General features: G+C 50.1%; 2 protein-coding genes across 12 annotated transcripts in view; both read right to left on the bottom strand.

Annotated features, from left to right (window-relative positions):
- Positions 1-17667, bottom strand: part of MSI2 (musashi RNA binding protein 2) — a 250333-nt gene that overhangs the window by 596 nt on the left and 232070 nt on the right. For 4 of the 11 annotated variants that reach the window (XM_075771476.1, XM_075771474.1, XM_075771481.1 and 1 more), the window contains 2 exons: positions 3726-3934; positions 1915-1992 (listed from right to left, as the gene is read on the bottom strand). In XM_075771476.1, the coding sequence (XP_075627591.1) occupies positions 1951-1992; positions 3726-3934 (251 nt within the window). In that variant the 3' untranslated portion in view covers positions 1915-1950. The remainder of the gene's footprint in view (positions 1-1914; positions 1993-3725; positions 3935-17667) is intronic. The other 7 variants (XM_075771478.1, XM_075771479.1, XM_075771482.1 and 4 more) reach the window with 3 other exon arrangements.
- The window catches only part of DYNLL2 (dynein light chain LC8-type 2), a 250316-nt gene that overhangs the window by 141152 nt on the left and 91497 nt on the right, over positions 1-17667 (bottom strand). The gene's annotated exons all lie outside the window — the stretch shown is intronic.

Genomic DNA, 17667 nt, shown 5'->3' with positions numbered 1-17667 from the left:
CTGTTCCTCAGGCATCTGTTACGCCAGGAATTTACAAGGCTTCAGTAAAATGAGGTTTTTTTTCTAAAGGCGCAGCTAAAGTACTTGAAAGGTAACAACTTTTACACGGGCACGCTGCAGTGCTGATGATTTATTTTATAACGGAGGCTTCAGCTTCTAACGCTCTGTTCCTGCTGGCGCTTAACGCTGAGGTGGAAATAAATATTAGGGGACGGGTTCCGCGGGCAGCCGCTCGCAGGGCTGGCTGCGGTGAGGAACGCGCCCTGGTCACCCGGTTTTGGGGTGACCTCCAAAGCGGCCATGCCCAGGTCTGCGGGAACGGCCGGTCCCTGCCCCGGGGACCCACAGCTCAGCCAAATTCATCCTCTATGGCCGCATCCTGCCCCGGGGGGGGGTACGGGTTCACCGGGGTGGGCGAGGGACCAGATGCCTCGGGATGCGCCGCTGCAATAAAACTTTCAAACTCAGTGGTCCTTGAGGAATTAATAATAAGGCTCATTTCCTCCTCTCAAAATCTATTTTAATTAGTAACGAGCAACATTAAAAGCACTTTGTTTTTAAGTCATTAATGGTTTGAGTCTTAATACTGGCCAGTAAATGATGGTTACAGTTTGATGTGTTGTGATAAGTGTAACATGATTACAATATATTAATCTGATGAACGCTGCCTTCATCGCAGCGTTATTAGCGTGAATTATGATGTTCTGCTTAGGCGTCCAGCCGGCGTTGTGTGCCGCCTCGTCGTTACAGAGGCTGACGGCCCAGAAAACGGGAAGGGTTCTGACAAATCGATCTGCGAACATACACTGATACGTGCAAATAATAACTGGGATTAAAGCGAGAGTGCTTATGCCACTTTATTCTTTCCCATAAAAAAATACTACTTGGTGGAGCAAATCAATTGACGGAACAATTTCAGGTAATCTTGGGTGCACGTGAAGATGAAGAGTAAACAGAAACTCCCTTTATCCACTAGTATTTAGGTATACATCTATTTGCATATAATTTAAAGCCTCCAAATGTTTTCCACAGTTCCCAGCCCCTTGACTAACTGTAATTCTGATTTCATATACCGATTTTGAACGTAAGACATGTGACGTTGATCAAGTAGTGCTGGGCAAAAGGCAGAGAAATAAAATCTGTCACATCCATTACGTTCGTCCGTAAGGACTAAGAGCTCTGGAGGTAAACCTGTGCCATTTCATGGGGGTAACTTCTGGTTTTCCTTGACTGACTTTTCTAATCTTACTCTGTTCTCGGTGTAAGAATATTTGTTTGCAAAGACGAATATGCCAAAGGCCAAAAAAATAAAATTAAAAAAAAATAATTAAGCATTTAATTAACTTGAGCTTAGTTCAAAGGGTAGGAAACTGGCAGCGATCCAAGGATGCATTACTCAGGTAATGTCTTTAATTTAATTTGCTTAGGTTTAATTTTTTCTTAATCTTGATAATTGCTCTATGGTTACTAGTTACAATGTTATCTTTTAGCTGTAATATTTGGTACAGCACTTAATTAAGAATGATGGTTTCTCCGTAATAAAGCAGTGGAGCTTGTCTATTTTTAGACCAGCGCATTGGTGGTGGAGCCATAATCCCCACCGGGATGCTGTGGGCCGGCACTTGGGCGTTTCCCCACAGGTTCCTGGGATCGCCGGTTTTTCTGCGGGGTTTTTGGCTCTCTGCATTATTGCACTGAGCGTCACGGATATGAAAATGTGACTTTTTGGGGGTTTAGCTCCCGATCCGCCTTCCAGTTTCCAACCCGTGAGATTGATTCGAATAACATAAATCACAGAAAGGAATGATTAAAGGCCAAGGAAAGACGAAATGAAGGTAAAAAATTGTTCACTTAAAGTAAATATAGGGGAGATGGCAGTTTAGCACAAAGTACAAATGGTATATACTGTAATACCTCCAAGTGAGATGGCAACCAACCATGTGTAACGTTTCAATGGTATCCATTTGTAAAAGCCGTTGCAATCAAAGGTCCCTAAAATTGCACAATTGTTAAGTTCATCAGTGCTCTATACATGGGAACAGATGATTATTAATTTTGGCAAGAAATTATCAAAGGACTTGAAAGACTGTGTTGCCAGCATGAATAGGTATTTCCGAGAGCTGGTCTGGTCACCAGCGCCAGGGTGTGCTGAACCCTACGGTTACCTTTCCAAGACCATAATCTTCTCATTCCCCCAGATGCAAAAATGAGCTTTGGGTTTCCCCTTCTTTATTTTTAAACCAGGGTTAGTAAATGGAGAGTGTTAAATAAATATATATGTAAAAAAAGCTAGGGGATTCTTTGCAGTTATTGGGGGAAATTAAGAGGCTGCCAATCTGCAAGTCAAATACAAACCGGTTCTTTGGAGAAGCGTAAGTGCAGACAAATCCCGATACCCGGGCTCATACCTCGTACCCTCTTACTTGAAAAGTCGGGATGTGGCCGAGGCCAAAATGCCCAAGTTTTCAAGAACAAACAGGTCTTTTTCTTTAGGTGAAAAATGGAAATAAGAGGTAAGTGGTGAGAGATGGCAGTTTAAACTGAGGTAGCTCTTAGCAGAGCAACGATACTCAGTGTTTGGTACTAGACTTGATCTGAAGGGATCGTCAAGTCCCTGGTGTGACGACGGGAGGGACAGGACCGGGATGGGAATTGAGCACAAGGGCACACACGGAGGCAGCAGGTTTTTGTCTTTCTGAGTACTGGTTGCTTATGCAATAAAAATAACAGAGTTTCAGGAACTTTGTCTGCACTACGTTCCTACTCCCCCACTCACCCAATTTGGTCGGAGAGTGAAATTCTCCACTCAGTTTGAGGGATCTTGGGGGAGCCCTCTGTACTTTACCATGATTATTGTACGAGAGTAAAAAAAAAATATCTTATCGTTTTATTAAAAAAAAAAAAAAAAGGAAAACAACTTCAGTTGCAGTTTTTCTGTTTGGGAGACTGACAGCCACCAAAGAGGTCCAACCACATTCATGCTAACACACACAGGTAAAACAGCCCGATCTGAAAACCAGCATGCAGCTTTGTTAAGCAAATCTCCATTGCCCCTCATTAGTGAGATCGCAGACCCACGCGGCGTTAAAGAGGTACTTTTCCAATGACTTGACAACAAAACGGAAGCGACTTGCTTGTAACCTGCCGATTTTAAGGACTGTCAGTGGCTGGAAGTGACCCAGGAGGTCAGCAAATGTCAGCGGCCACCCCCGGTCCCCAGGGATGCTGCAGTTACAGGGATGGGCGGTGGGGAGCGGGACAGCCCCGCGGCAGGATGGCTGTCCCCTCGGGGTGGCTGTGGGCGACCCTGGCTGAATAAACGAGCCGCTTTTTGTTCGGTTAGGGGTGGCAGGGACTGGTGGGTTGTCTGCAAACGGGCACATCAGCCGGGATGGGTGGCTGGGCTGACAGAAAGCCTGTATAGGGAAGCAGGAACTTTAAAGCCCACCATTATGAAGTATTTCCTTTTGAAACGTGTCACGTCTGGACTGCAGAAGGCTCCAGACGAGCATTTCCAGCCGAGTCGGTACCTGGAGTGGCACAGCCCATCGGGCACAGCTCTAGCAGGCTACGGCAGCAAGGCACCACGCTCGCCATCAGGTCACAATTAACAAAAAAACCCCCAAAACCCACAACATCATCCCCCCCTGCAATGTCATTAAACAACGACCCCCCCCCGCCCTCCTTGACCGAGCAGCGGCGGCGCCGGCGCACGCGGTACTTACGGCGATCCCGTGGCTGAAGCCGGAGCCCGGCTGCGGGCTGGCGGCGCTTATGTAGTTACCCACGCCGGAGTCCTGGCTGGCCGTGCCGTAGAGATCCGCGACGGGCCCTGGGCTGTTGGCCCCGGGGAAGCCTCCGGGTCGGGCTGGGTTGGAGCCTGCCGGGGAAGCGGGTGCGCCAAAATTCGGTTGAGCACTGTAGCTATTCAAGACTGGTGTGCAGAGAATAAAGCTGGGTATGAGGCCAGACGCCGGGCATGCACCGTTATTACAAAGCCAAACACCAGAATAAACAGCCTAGGCCCAACTTCTAACACTTAACCAAGGCCATGCGATAGGAGAGCAAGTACTGGATAAGAGTCAGCCCGTACTACTACGAAGCTTAGAGCTCCAAAAATATAGATATGGATATATATAAAAAAAAAAGAACAATCATTCAACACACTACTGCAACCAGAGACTGGAGGTGCTCATTTTCACCAAATTATCACAAAATATAATAGATATTTTTCAACATCTGACTTGATGCTCATGCAGTAGTAACAAGTTCTCTAGGTCTGGGCACGCCGAGACAGCATTCACATCCCATGCAAACTACAAAGGAACTAGTTTGAGACTACACATTGTGGTAATATTGATATTAAAATGTTGACAGCAAATAACTTCAATTGCATCTAGTAAAATCGTTTTTGGATCCATTCGATACTTTTGAAAAAAAACCCGCCCTTTTAAATCAGTAAGCTGTAGAAATAATTCAATAGTTGATTTTTTTTTTTTTCTTTAAATGGTATGGAATGGAACAGTTTGGAGTTTTTTTTTTTTTAAATATGACCAAGGAGAGTGTTGTTTTATTTTTTTTTTTCCTTTTGATTTGGAGAGCGAAGACCTACCTTCGTCTCCAAAACCATGCTTGGGACATCAACCAAAATTAAACAAATAAATAAAGATCAAAAGCAAAAAAGAATTCCAGAGGGTGTATGACAACTCACCTCCTAATGTGGAAGTAAAAGAAAATTTTATTTTTTTCCTCCCTTTATATTTTTTTTTTGAGACAGAAAAACAATGTAAATAAGAATGGTACTAAAGAATAAATTTAGATATTAAAGCATGTTAGATGATCAGGCTTCTGGCATTTCTCACAGTTGTTCTTGGATGTAAAATTTATGAGTAAGGAGTTTCAATGCAAAAGAAAAGTTAGCGGACTAGGAGGAGCTGGATGGAAATGGCTTGCGGGAAGCTGGAGCTACACCTGAGTGGCACTAGCGAGGTCCCTCGGGAGCACGTGCCTGCCCGCACCAACTAGCGTCTCACCACATCCCCGCCGCGTGCAGGTACCAGCAGCGCCGAGACGCACCGCAAACAGCTAACGGCTGGCCTTGAGCCTCCCGCTTACTCGGGCTGAGCACGCTGCTGCACGCGTCCCCGGGGACGGGACAAGTCTGGCGGCGGTGACGGACACCGCAGCCTTCCCTGGGGGACACCCAGCCGGGAGCTGCCGCCCGGCTCTGCAGGTATTGGCACAACCGGGCACCCGACCCGCGGCAGAGCCCATTGCCTCCATGTTCGAGGCCGCGCCAAGATTTCTTCAGCCTTTTTCCTCCGGCTGCAACTTCCCGCGTATCTTCATTAAGCACTAAAAAGGGTTTATAAAGTTTGATAGCCCGCAGTAACCCGCGGCCGTTAGCCCGCAGGTCAGAGCCGCGCTGACCGACTGCAGGGTTTTTACTGGGGATGGAAACCAGCCCGGGAAAAAGCCCTGCTCACTCGACAAGGGCGGCACCTTACGTGGGCTACGGCGGGCTCAGCCTGGAGTTGCTGCTGGGCCACCAGCTCTCCTGCCCTGGCCCCTCCCGAGAGGTCCCCATTTCTCAAATGAACGAATGAACTGCTCAAAAACCAGTCAACCCAGCAGCTGGCGGCTCTGCAATGACAGGGAAGTAAATTTTACAAAAGAAATGACTTAATGCAGCTCTGAACTGGTAGCAGGGGAAAGTAAGTAGGACATCTGAACTAGCGAGTTAAAAGAAATAAGGCATGAGAGAGTAAACAGATTTTGGAATTCACTGGCAAACAAAGCGCCTTTTTTATTATTAAAGATTAAATGTCAAGATAACATTTGGCCTTCTCACTCATGAAGAAAAATATCCAGCTGAGATGTTCAAAAGCCCTTTATTACTCTAAGTTAGCACTTTTTTTCCCTTTTCTTCCTTCTGGTTCAATAAAATGGATGTGAGTTTTACTGCCAGCTCACACAGAAAACCCAGTTGGCCGGTCTGGGCAAAGGCAGGAGGGATGTGGCAAGGCAAGGCGGGATCCTGTTAGTAAAACACTCCGGCAAACCCGCCCGCGGCCGCGCCGGGAGAGCCCATCGCACCGCCACCGCCTCGGGGCTGGAAGCAGGGACCGGCCTCGGCCCCGAGCAACCGCCCTCGCGATGCCCAGAGCCACCCGCCGCCGCGTCCACCGCGGGGAGGAGCAGCAGACGCCACGTGCTGAGGAGCCGTGGCGATGCCGCGTCTATCAGGACAGACAGACGTACGCCGTGGCAGCCAGAGGGAGAGTTCTGTGTCATTAACCTGCAATCACAGGACCATGCACGGGTGACAGGGGGACATGCTTTGCTGTGTCCTGAAACCTTGCAAAGAGAACAGCTAACGGAGACTGAGGAGCCGGAGAGAGATGCTCCGTCCCCCCAAACATCCCACCCTGGCCACTGTCACTTCCATGGCTAAGAAGACTGGAAATACCAGCTTCATACACGCAGAAAGAGCTGGCAAGTGGTTATTCTAAAGTCCTTCTGACTGCGGGTATGTCATGTAAGAAAACGGTAATTTTCCATCTACTGAACATCAGTTAGATACTCCACGCTGCTCACAGGAGCGCCCGCAGAAGAACGGGCACGCCAAAAGCACGCCTGCCGCTCCATCGCCGGGAACCGCACGTGGAGGCTGGGGATGCCCGGCACTGCTCCGCACCGCCTGCTGAACAGCTGCCTGGAAAACTGTGTGGAAAGGGCTGGAAGCTTTTACAGAGCTGACACTTTGCTCCAGACCCAACAAATGAAATAGAAAAGCTCTCGTAATTACTAGGAGGCTAAGCGCTCCTCAGAAAGGCATATTTTAACGATTCACTCAGCCGTGGTGAGCTGCTAAATATTTGTCTTCCCACAATAGCTGCACGTAAGCTCACCGGGAGCCAGAGGCACTTTGACCATCGCTTTGAAACAACAGCAAAGGGACCTTGAACAACTTTCCCAACATGCAAAATGTGATGCGTTCTGGTAAGAAATACCTGGAAACAAATTTGTTTTACAGAAACCCCGAATAATCCGAGATTAAAATGAAGCAGATAGAAACACCCCCAAATCCCCCAGACTTTGGATACTGTTTGAGTCCTCAAAGAAAAATTAAGACTCTTTGGAGCCATGTATCTTTACGACAAAGTTCCCGATGTTGGCTCAGCCGTCGCCGCAGGAGGCAGAAGCTGTCCAAGAGCCAGGGCTGCTGTGAGCTGCAGGAATCGCAGAGCCCTGAGATTAATGGCTTGCAGGCTGGAAGGAATCTGAGACTTCTCCCTGGCTACCAACACCCTGCGGTCAGAACGGGAAATAATTAAGGGCAGAAGTTTGGAAGCACGTTGCTGAAAAGCTGTCAGGGGATTATACTGTCCCAGGGGAGGGGAGGGAACCACCGACCATTTCTTGATGCCAGTCAACGCAGACCAGTAGCAAAGCCCGACCTGTTCTCCTGGTCCCAGCAGAGGTACTGGCCGAGCTGACCAAGCACTTGCCAGAAGACTTGGCCGACCCACGCGGCATTGCCTGGGGGGTGGCAGGGCCATCTCCTCCCCTTCCAAGGACTGCCAGCACTCAGGAAGTCCTGGTAGTCAACGTGCCCATCTCTGACATGCTCCAAAAGGTTCAGGTCCAATTTACCAACCAATTGCACAGGAAACCATCCTGCACCGGCCATTTTCACAGCTCTGAGACTGCGGCCAAGTGCCTCCAACTCGAGGGTATCCTCTGCACATAATTTACAATCCCAAGTGTCACCAGGAAGCCCTGGGATAGATCGAGGTCGGAGGAGATGTGGGAAAGACTAGATGTGTCTGTAAGTCACAGCTAACCAACTTTTACCTTCTCCAGCCCCAACGATCCCCCATCCTCAGGGTTACAGGAGCTCCTTCCTATGCCTATGGAGACAAGAGACAGCAGCCAGAGATGTGGCAGTGATGGGGACAAGAAGTTTAATGTCTTGTTTGCTTTGCTGTGAATTTGCTGGTTTTTTTCTTACAGAAAAGGCTCTGAGCCTGTGAATTTTGATCAGTAAGTGACCATTTGCCTGCAGGTCAGAAGCACAGGCTTTGAGAAGCCTCGGAGCTACCCTGCGTTTGGTGCAACCATGCACGGTCACTGCGTCCTCTTCTCCACCCAAGCTACATCTCCTCAAAGGAGAACCTACTAAAAGTCTTTCTGCTAAAATAAATACGAATTTGGAGAGAATTTTAAAATGCATCCATAACCTCAAGCCAGTGCTTCACCGAGCAAGGCTATTTTATTACTAACTCGTCTCGACATACTTTAGCAGAGCCGTCTTTATCCGCATTTAACATCCGTGTAAGACGCTTCTCAGCGCAGTGTTCAGAGAAGTGATTTACACCAAGGAGCCGAGAGCCGGAGCCCGCCAGGCAGCTGGGAGCCCGGGTTCAGGCGGGGCAGGAGGCTCGGTGCTGCGAAACGCTCTGCCGGGAGCAGGGCTGGAGCTCGCTTATCAAGTGCCTTCTCCTGCAAACTGCCGTGTTAACACAGACCCTGCTCACGCATTAATCCGCGTTCAACAAGAAAGGTCATCACTGAAAGATAAACTCTCTTTCAATGAACTCTTGAGAAATTTCTAAGTCAGGATTCATTATGACATTTGCCTTAGCGAACGGTGTGTTACGCTAACGAGGATCCGAACGCCTCGCTGGGGGGGGCAGAGAGGGTAAAGCCCAACAAGTCGGATGCTGAAATCCCACCCAAATAAACACAATTCAGCCATGAACAATGAAGGGAAAGAGGGAGCAAAAGGGAGAAGACACGTAAATATTCTGACGTTACTGTTCTAAAGGAGAACTTGCAGGTACCGGGCTGCTGATCAGTCTCTTCGGGCTTAGTAAATTAGACGTGATGACAAAGCAACACTTTTAAGTGCCACTAAAGTACGCTGTATTTCAAAGGAAACAAGTGAACTATGAACAGAGGTGTAAGACAGGCACTGCGTGGGGATTGCTGTCCCCTGCACAGAGCCCGCACGGAGCATCCGGTGACAACACTTCTCCCTCTCCTATAGTGACAAACCCCCAAAATTAAACACCACAGCGGGGGGAGGACCGGCTCCTACAGCAGTCTCTTCACCATTAACTACTGTGATTTTGCTTTTTTTTAAACACATAACAAATATGAGTATTTCAAAAGGAAAGAAAAAAAAAAAGACAGGTGAAGAACAGCGCAAACCACGGATAGAGAAACTTGTGGTTGCCTTCCTGGCCATGGTACCCAGGCAAGAAAACCCTCAAGTTTGAAAGAAACCACCGCATGACTTACTGGATTTCCTCTTTGAGAGGAGGCAGGATACTTCAGGATGAGATACAGTGCCCCGCTATCACAGCCAGAAATACCTTTGCACTTGAGAGAGCAGCTGAGAGCAGAACGGAGCCGGCTGGAGCTGCCCCAGCTTCTTCCCCGCCGCAGGCGCCCACGTCCCCTGCCTGCACCCCACAGAGACACGTGGCCCCGCGGCCACACGCGCTCGCCCCAAAGCGTGCATCGGTCAGTACTGAACCAACGCTCCCAGAGACCCGTCTAAGGACACTCGACTGCTGCCCGCCCCTCCCCGAGCGGGTGAGCGGCTCTGCGGTCACTTCTGGCACGGCTGGAGGCAGGAGCAGCCACAGCTGGGCGCCTTTGGATGGAGCTGCTCCCCAGAAAGCACATCCCATCGTCTAACGCCACACGGGGAACACAGCGACGTGCATCAAGAAAAAGAAGAGAATGAACTACTCCCCTGTAAGCACGCATGCTTTATGCATCAGGTTATTGGTGTATTTTTTCAAGCGGAGCCAACGGACGAGGCTGCCAGGGCAGGGCAGGGCGCAGGCGGGCAGCAGGGTCCCACCGCACGGCCACGGCACGAGGGCTGGGGGGAGCAGCCGAGCGCTCTGCCCAGAGAGGGCCTGCCCTCCCCTGTACTCCTCCACTTCTAACGCAGCTCCTTCCCGTTGGAAATTCACTGTTAATCTCATGGCAAGCCATTTTCTACAGCCAGCGCCGGTCATCTCCAGCACTTCTGTCCTCCAAGGGCTTCCTCGCTCCAGCTTTGTCCCCCCGGCCCCGGGGTGGCTTCCCGCACAAAAAGGCTTCTTGACAACTTGTTGATCCAGCGCTCTAATTTCTGGATGACTCTCTCATCTACCATAAACAGCCACGCACAATTTGGCAGGCATTTCTACCATCAATGTTTATGATAATAACTACACGTGCTTGAAAGCAGCAGGAAATTTTCAATATAACTATCATTAAGACAAAATGCTTTAAATCAAAGCCATTACCCACTACCAAGACTCAAAGCTCACAAGATTAGGCTGTTTTTCTATCTTTATGAAAAATTCATATAACATGCTGCAAACATCATCTTCCGGCTCGAAGGAGTAAATGGTATAATAACACCGACCGCTGCAGACAGGGATGGAAACAGGCAGGGACAGGGGGCACAGGGCAGGGAGGTGCCGGTCGGCAGCAGCGCGGTGGGGTGAGCCGATGGAGAGCGGGCACCCCAGTCCCGCCGGCAGCAGCAAGTGGCCGATGTTCATCTGCAGACAGCGCAGCCCGTCCCTCTGCCCACGCCAGGCTCAGCGGAGCGGCAGGGCAGGGTCCCAAGCGGCCCAGGTGGGACAGGGACCTGCACCACAGGCTGGAGGCATTTAATTTGAGTCACTGGGGATTCACCGCTGGATTTTTAAGAGGAGTTGCACGGATTTTCGCAAAAGGACTATCACCTGTTACCCAAGCATTCGAGCCTGCTGTACTGCCTTTGCAACAACCCAAGCACAAACGCTGCAGAGGACATTACAGTAACACCACAGCGACTGGAGCAGGGAAGCGCGCCCTTCCTTGGGGATCCCATGTGTCCTGAAGCGTGAGCACTAATGGCCACGTCGTAGCGTGCACGACGAACAGACCAGCAGTCACAGCGTGATGCTGATACTTTAAATAACCAGCCACGGTATGGACTGCGGGAAAACTTCAGCACTGCATGCAAATCTTACATCATTAGTGCTCAGAGCCTTATAAATATCATTAGCTAGCCCTGCACTCGTGTTATAGATAGCTTGGCCAAAGTTAATTGTTTGTGCATTCACGGCTGAAGTTAATGGGAGCTTGTACCTTGCTTTTCAGAGATGCTAACAACCAAGATGTGATTTACCCAAGACTGGAGGTACAAATTAATTCCGGTCTGAAATAAGACGTCGGTGCTCCTGGTTCTCAGTTGCCTATTCAGGCTGCAAGAGCACACGGGCACAGCACTGAGAATTAAACGCTCACATTCAGGCTCTTTTTTTCTATCCCAGTCGCTGCGTACAGCCCCAGCTAGAGGCACAAACATGTTCGTTTGTGGTCAGGCCGAACTATCAGCAGCATCACTTTCTTGCGTCTGCGCTTCTACATACAGTGTGGTTCTGAGCCAGCACGCGGCACACCTCAAACTCTGATCAATGCTCAACTCAAAAATGTCTCAGAAATAATGAGCTGGAAACACACAGATATTCTGGAGAGTAACAACGTACAAACAGCTCCCAACTAGCTGAAACAGAAAGCGGGAGACAAACCAGAAAACAAATAACCCCAGCGTTACAATTAGAGGTGCCATTTAGTACATCTCTCGCGGGGACCTGCAAGGCACAGCACTTCGCTCCGGCTCTTCCCAAGCAGACTTGAAAAGCAAACACCTCTCCGTAAGAAGCCTGTGGCAGACAGAGCTCCTCTGCAGGTATGAAAAGCTGAGGATATTTTGCTTACGACAGCCGGTTCAGTCCTGACTCCGGAAAAATCAAACCACGAGCTTTGTGCCTTCCCTGCCGCGGCTCTGTAACGGGGAGCGGGCAGGCAGCCCCGGGTTAGGGGCAGCAGCTCTCCCTCCCCTGCAGCTATATTGGCCCTGCAGGACAAAAAATAAAATAAAACAACTGTCGGGCTCATCAGTACAATAAGTGATGATGAGGCCAAGAGACACTGAGAGCAGCTATCTGCCGTAACAAGGTACTATTTGTACGTTATTTTCTATCTGTCACACTTTAAAAGGTTGTTCTGCCTCTGCAGCCCCTTCGGAAATGGCTTCACACATCAAAAATATCGCAGGGCTAACGACAGAAAGCAGTGGGTGGTGAGCAGGTTCCCGGCTCAGCAATTACCGCTGGAAGTGAGCAGACGAGGGGAGGGAGCACTGCCCAGCCCCGTCCTCGCCGCCGCCGGCACCCAGCCCCTCCGCGGGGCTGCCGAGGATTATTCGCACCCCTGAGCCCCTGAGCTGTTAGGAACCGAGCTGGGCACCTCGCTCCAATACCGGCGATTGGGATCTCGTGGCAACTGTTCCCAACGCGGCCCCAGCGGCCCCCCTCCACGGCGCAGCACGGGGACTTCCGCTCCAGCACCAGCGCGGATGCTGAGCAGGCGGCATGGATGCAAAAAGGGACTGCTAAGCTACCTTAGATGAGCAGAGAGCAAGAGCTGGATGGTTTCCACGAGCTTGGGCAAGCTAAATTTCCACTGGTGCAGGTGTTTTAAAAAACCCAGCGCTGTCCCTCTCGTGCACGCCGTCAGCACGTGAGCTGCACCTGCTTCTGCTAAATACCGCGGTTAACACATCCGAAGCGTCAGCCACGTTGATGTGCGCCAATTTGCAGAAGAAAAGACACAAAATTCAACATATTCAAGCCCAGATTTTCCAAATCCTGCAGTTATGTAGCAGGGCAAATAAATGCACTTTCCAGCTTGGCTGTAATTTTTTGCGAGCGATCAATATTTATTGCCTAATCACATTTTTCGTATTGCAAGTTAGCGGTGTCACTCTCGCGCCGGGCCGAGTGCTACACGGAGGCCACACAAAGCTTCGCTTGTAGAAGCTGCAATCAAGGAGCCAGCTCTTGTCACAGCCTTACAAAAGGATTTCCTCTCGAGCAGCTCATCTTTAATCATTATAAAAGCACAGAAGTTTAATCCATTTTTGATGTAAGCGCTAATAGCTTTGTGTCCTTGAAGTTCAAAGTGGTCTTCGTGCATGTCGCTAATTAGCCGAGCAAGCAGCCATTCAGCTCCCTCTCATGTTTCTAATTAGATCCTTAACAACAAACAAATGTCGACCTTACAAAGGCTGTGCTACGTTTCCCTCCATTAGTTAAACAGTTTGGGAGGGATGCGGTTCCCATTTGTCTGCAACCCGCCCCCCAGCACGGCACTCCAGGGGTTTGGGCCGCGGCACTCGGGTGCCTCCGCTGCCCGTTGCAGAGGGTCCACCTTACCGACGGTGTTTTCCAGGGGTGCTGAGCACCCCGGGGCGGCGGGGAGGGGGGTGGCCACCCCACGGGCCCCCGTGCCCACCAGGCCGGCCGTGGCCCAGCTCTGCGCTGCTCTGTCCCTCCCCGGCAGCAAGGGATGCTCACCGGCTGCCGTGAGACAAGCAAATAAAACAGAGGGGTAAATAAACTGTTCCGTTAGTCATCTTCCTGACAGGTTTCTCTGTCAACTGAACTGGTTTTACAGTAAATTTAAAATCTGGTGTGCTTTCATGTTTACATGCTTTGCATCAAATGCTTGGGACTTTTCTTCCACCCTTTTTTGGCGCTCGATGTTTGTAACGCGCGGCACCGGAGCCATTTCAGCGGCACCGCACTCACGCTTCCACGCGCTCGGCTTTTTGGGCAAGCTCTCTGCTGGAGCCCTGGCTCTGCAGCGGAGCAGCCCCTGCCCCGGGACATCCCAGAGAGGGCACCGGCACCGGCACCGGCCGCGCACCGCCGGGCTAGTGGGGGTAAAGGAAGAGATTTCTGCATGGGGGAACCATTGCGTTTCTCTCGCGCACCCCTCGGAGCGCTGTGGCTGCTGGCTGTTTTGCAGGATCTGACCCCAGCGCTGTACCTGCTGTCTGTGTCTGCACATTAAGCTTTAACACTTATTACCATCCATCCAACTGGCAAATAAGGGCTAAAGCTCGCAATGCTGTGCTAATGCAGACCTCTCTCTAATAATTTTTCTATTTAAAATGAAGGAAGAGCTGAGCCAGGCGACGCCGGCGCTTTCACCTTGCGCTGGGTAACACAAAAGCTGTTGCTACTTTTACCACGGGCAACCACATCTGCATTAATTGTTTACCACAGCCCGGACAGGTCTTTTATTAATATTAATGAGTAACAGGGAACAAAAGGCCCCTTTATTTTTAGCCTACTCTAATTGCGTAGTAATTACTCATCTACAAAACAAATGAGCCGAACTCCATTGCCATAGCAACAGAAACTCCGGCCTCCCACTGTACCACATTAACTGGCTATCACTCCTGTTAATTTTAAATTGAAGCCTTTTGTACAATAACAGACAATACAGGAGGAAAATTAAAGCAAAACCGGGTCTTTGTTTCACCGCATATTTTAAGTCGCTGTAGCGGGAAGGCATTGCCCGGGGGGCACCTTCCCACTGCCGACGGACCCCCGTGGGCTGGACGGATGCTCGGGAGCACAGGGGGGTTATCCAGGTAACAGAAGAGAAATCCAGCTCACCAAACCCCGGTGCTTTCTGTGCACGATCCTCTCCGGCGGGCGAGCCTGCACCAGGCGCCTGCGCAGAGAGGAGCTGGGCACGCTGAGCGGACCTGCCCGGCCAGACAAGGGCCAAGGCCACGTCCGAGCAAGGCGGAGCAAGGGGTCCCCCGCAGCACGCGTGGCCGGCAATAACACCCCCCAAAGGAAAACCTGAGCTCGTCAATGGGGAAGGTGCTGCCCACCACGCGGTGTCTGGGGGAGAGCCGGTGGCACCAGCTCCGCTGTCGGCAGCTAATACCCCAGCCCCTCGGCGGGGGAGGATTTGGGCACAGATACCTGATGGCACAAAGCTCCGGGCTCTTGCTTTGACTAGCAGGAAATGCTTTTAAGAAGACCCAGCTGTGTGAATTTATTATTTTTAACTTGATATACCTGCAGAGCAATTTTGCATTCTCTGGCAATTACTAATCCACCACGCTCCTCAAGCTAATGCAGAGCCAGATGCATGCTAACATCTGCTGCGAGGAAAAACTCCACTGCTTCTTTTTCAGCTATTTCAGAAAGGAGAGAGAGAGAAAAAAAAAATCTGTAATTATGTATTTACTTTTAAGGCATTTGGGGACAGAATCAGCATGAAAATACTCACAATAGTATGTCACATTCAGTAGTTGTTCCACTAAGGCTAACAGCCTACAACTGCTGCCAGACAGACAAGTTACCCCTCAGCTCAGCGAGTACTTTACGGTTTAGTAATTAAAATGCATGAGACGTGCTCACGCGCTCAAGTATCCCATTGCACCGGAGAGCTCATGCTGAAGGCCCCGTTTCAAACTTTACAATGACTCGTCTGCATCTAGCATGGAACAAAGACTAATTACAACGGCCAAGAGCTCCATCCCTCACTTCCGCTGGGAGAAAGGAAACCAAATAACATAATGGGTGGTTGCAGGGCTTCACGGGGCTGGAGCGTGGCTGCCCGGCGAGGGCGGCGTGGTCCTGTGCACCGGCGAGCCGGTCCCTGCACGGGCGATCAGCCTGCCCGCGGCACGAGGCAGCGTCTGCACCATCACCGCTTGCTGTGTGTCAAGGGCGGCAGCCGGGATGAGCTCTGCCGAGGAGTGTTTTCCCATTGAAAATAATTCTCCTGATTGAAAAGACTATTAAAAGTTAGCCGCTAAATTCGTTAAAGATTAACTTCCACTGTACTTAAGTCTGCACTTCAGAGGTGGTCACTAATTGCACTGGAGATGATTCATCAAGTGCACAAGATTTTCTATTACAAAATTATTGATTAAAGCTGATGTATTTTAACCACAATAGACTTCAGCGCTGCAGAATGACTGCTGCTGCGGTCAAGATCTAACAGCAGCAGCACCAAATTGTTTTAGATCTACTGAATTTTCTGCACGGCACTGCAGGAAGCTCAGTCCCTCGCGAATCAAGAAAAACCACAAAGTGGCATCCTACAGTAAAAAAAGACAAACCGTTCTTGCCTGTAGCCTGCGTTCTGGAAAGGACCTGCGTGATTCCCACCCTGGACCAGCACAGCACTTCTGAACCGAAACAGGAACGACTCCCCTTTCATTAATTTTTTTTTTCCATTTGGGGTAGTAGTCAGAAAAGTAACCGTAGTGCTCACAAAAGAGTAAGAGGATATTGCCACTAGCGAGGCCAAAACCCCGCACAGAGATGCAGTGGCCGCCTCCGGAGCCGTGCTGCGCTAGCCAGAGGCGCGCGGCGCGGTCACCACTCAGGCGGCTGCTCCGTGCAGAGCCCGGCTGCTGCTATTTCTGTTTAACACGCGACATTTGGCTTTGTGTCCACCCCTCGCCGCAGCCCCGCGCCGTGCGGGGTCCCTCCGCCTCACCCTCCCTGCCGGGCCGCCTGCAATGCTCTCCAGCGCAGGCTGCCTCTGCTATGAAGATAAGCAAAAGATAAAATCTGATGCAGCCATTAATTTTCCAATGCATCAGCCGCCAGGCTCTGTCACATAATTACCGGCGGTTCCAGCGGAGTGAGAAATTTCAGCCTGCTTGCTGCTCCCAAGTGGTCCACTTGTTAGGTTCTGGCTTTTGAGATTACATAGCTTGGATTAAACTTTATGTACTTTTATATAGTAGAATAAAAGAGGGAGAGCAGTTCCATCAGAGCTGCCGTGCCACAAGGGAGTCCTCTCAACAGGCTGTATAAATCCCAAACTGGTTCATCGCTGGATCTGCAAAACGCTTCTCCTCACGACATTTCCGTGAGCCGGTGGCGGCTTCTCTCCCTCTGCACACACAGACCAACCGTTGTCCCACTTTTTATGGCCATAATTTACTAACACTATGGGTGCTTAATGACAAGATTAAATTTTTAGAGCACCTTCCTTAAGTGTAAGACAAGGCTTCCTAAACCCCACGCAATTTGTCGCTCTGCTGACTTTCAGATACACTCCTCACTTCATCATACGCCTGGCGCATTAAACAGTGGGTCCCCTCGTCTCCCTGGCAGATTGAGATCTAAGGGGGAAATTATTCTCCCCCTCGATGCACAAGTGCTTCAGCTCCCCGGTAGCAATACGGAAAGTAATAGGGGCGGCTCAGATGGCCTTGCGCAGGCTTGCATTGCGTCAGCCCCATCCAAGCGGTTGTTTGGTTGATTTACTTTATGTTCTATTAGAGGTAAGGAGCGGATACAAATCCTTAATTACATTTTGAAAGCCCGTTCTGGATATTTTATTTCCTTTGAAAGCGCCTGCTGGAATAAGTGCACTACGGCCTGCCTTGACTATCCCCGGCGGAGCAGGAAGATGCTCCAGCTCAGCACATCTGGTCTGCGGGGAGGGCCGGGGGCGCGGGGAGGAGGGAAGGTGTGACCACGCCATACAGTATCTTTTCTACTCCCAGCAGGACGTTTTCTGACAAGCGACAAACTAAACAAATAAACAAAAGCCTAATTCGGGATCTCAATTACCATCTGTTAAATTTACTGACTGCAGCTTCATCTGTGAAAGAATTCTCAAAGTTTAGCGCAGAAACCTGGGCACGAGAAGCAAAGACACTTGCTGGCTCAATGGCACAGATGATGAACTTGCCTTGAACTCCTCATGCTGACATTTATGAAATGTTAAATTTTCATTTTAAAATGTTCCCTTAAGCTGGGTGACATGGCAATG

The sequence above is a fragment of the Balearica regulorum genome, chromosome 19 (assembly GCF_011004875.1).
Source record: "Balearica regulorum gibbericeps isolate bBalReg1 chromosome 19, bBalReg1.pri, whole genome shotgun sequence".
Taxonomy (NCBI): domain Eukaryota; kingdom Metazoa; phylum Chordata; class Aves; order Gruiformes; family Gruidae; genus Balearica; species Balearica regulorum.
Note: the sequence above shows the minus strand (reverse complement) of the source record. Positions and strands in the feature narration are given on the sequence as shown.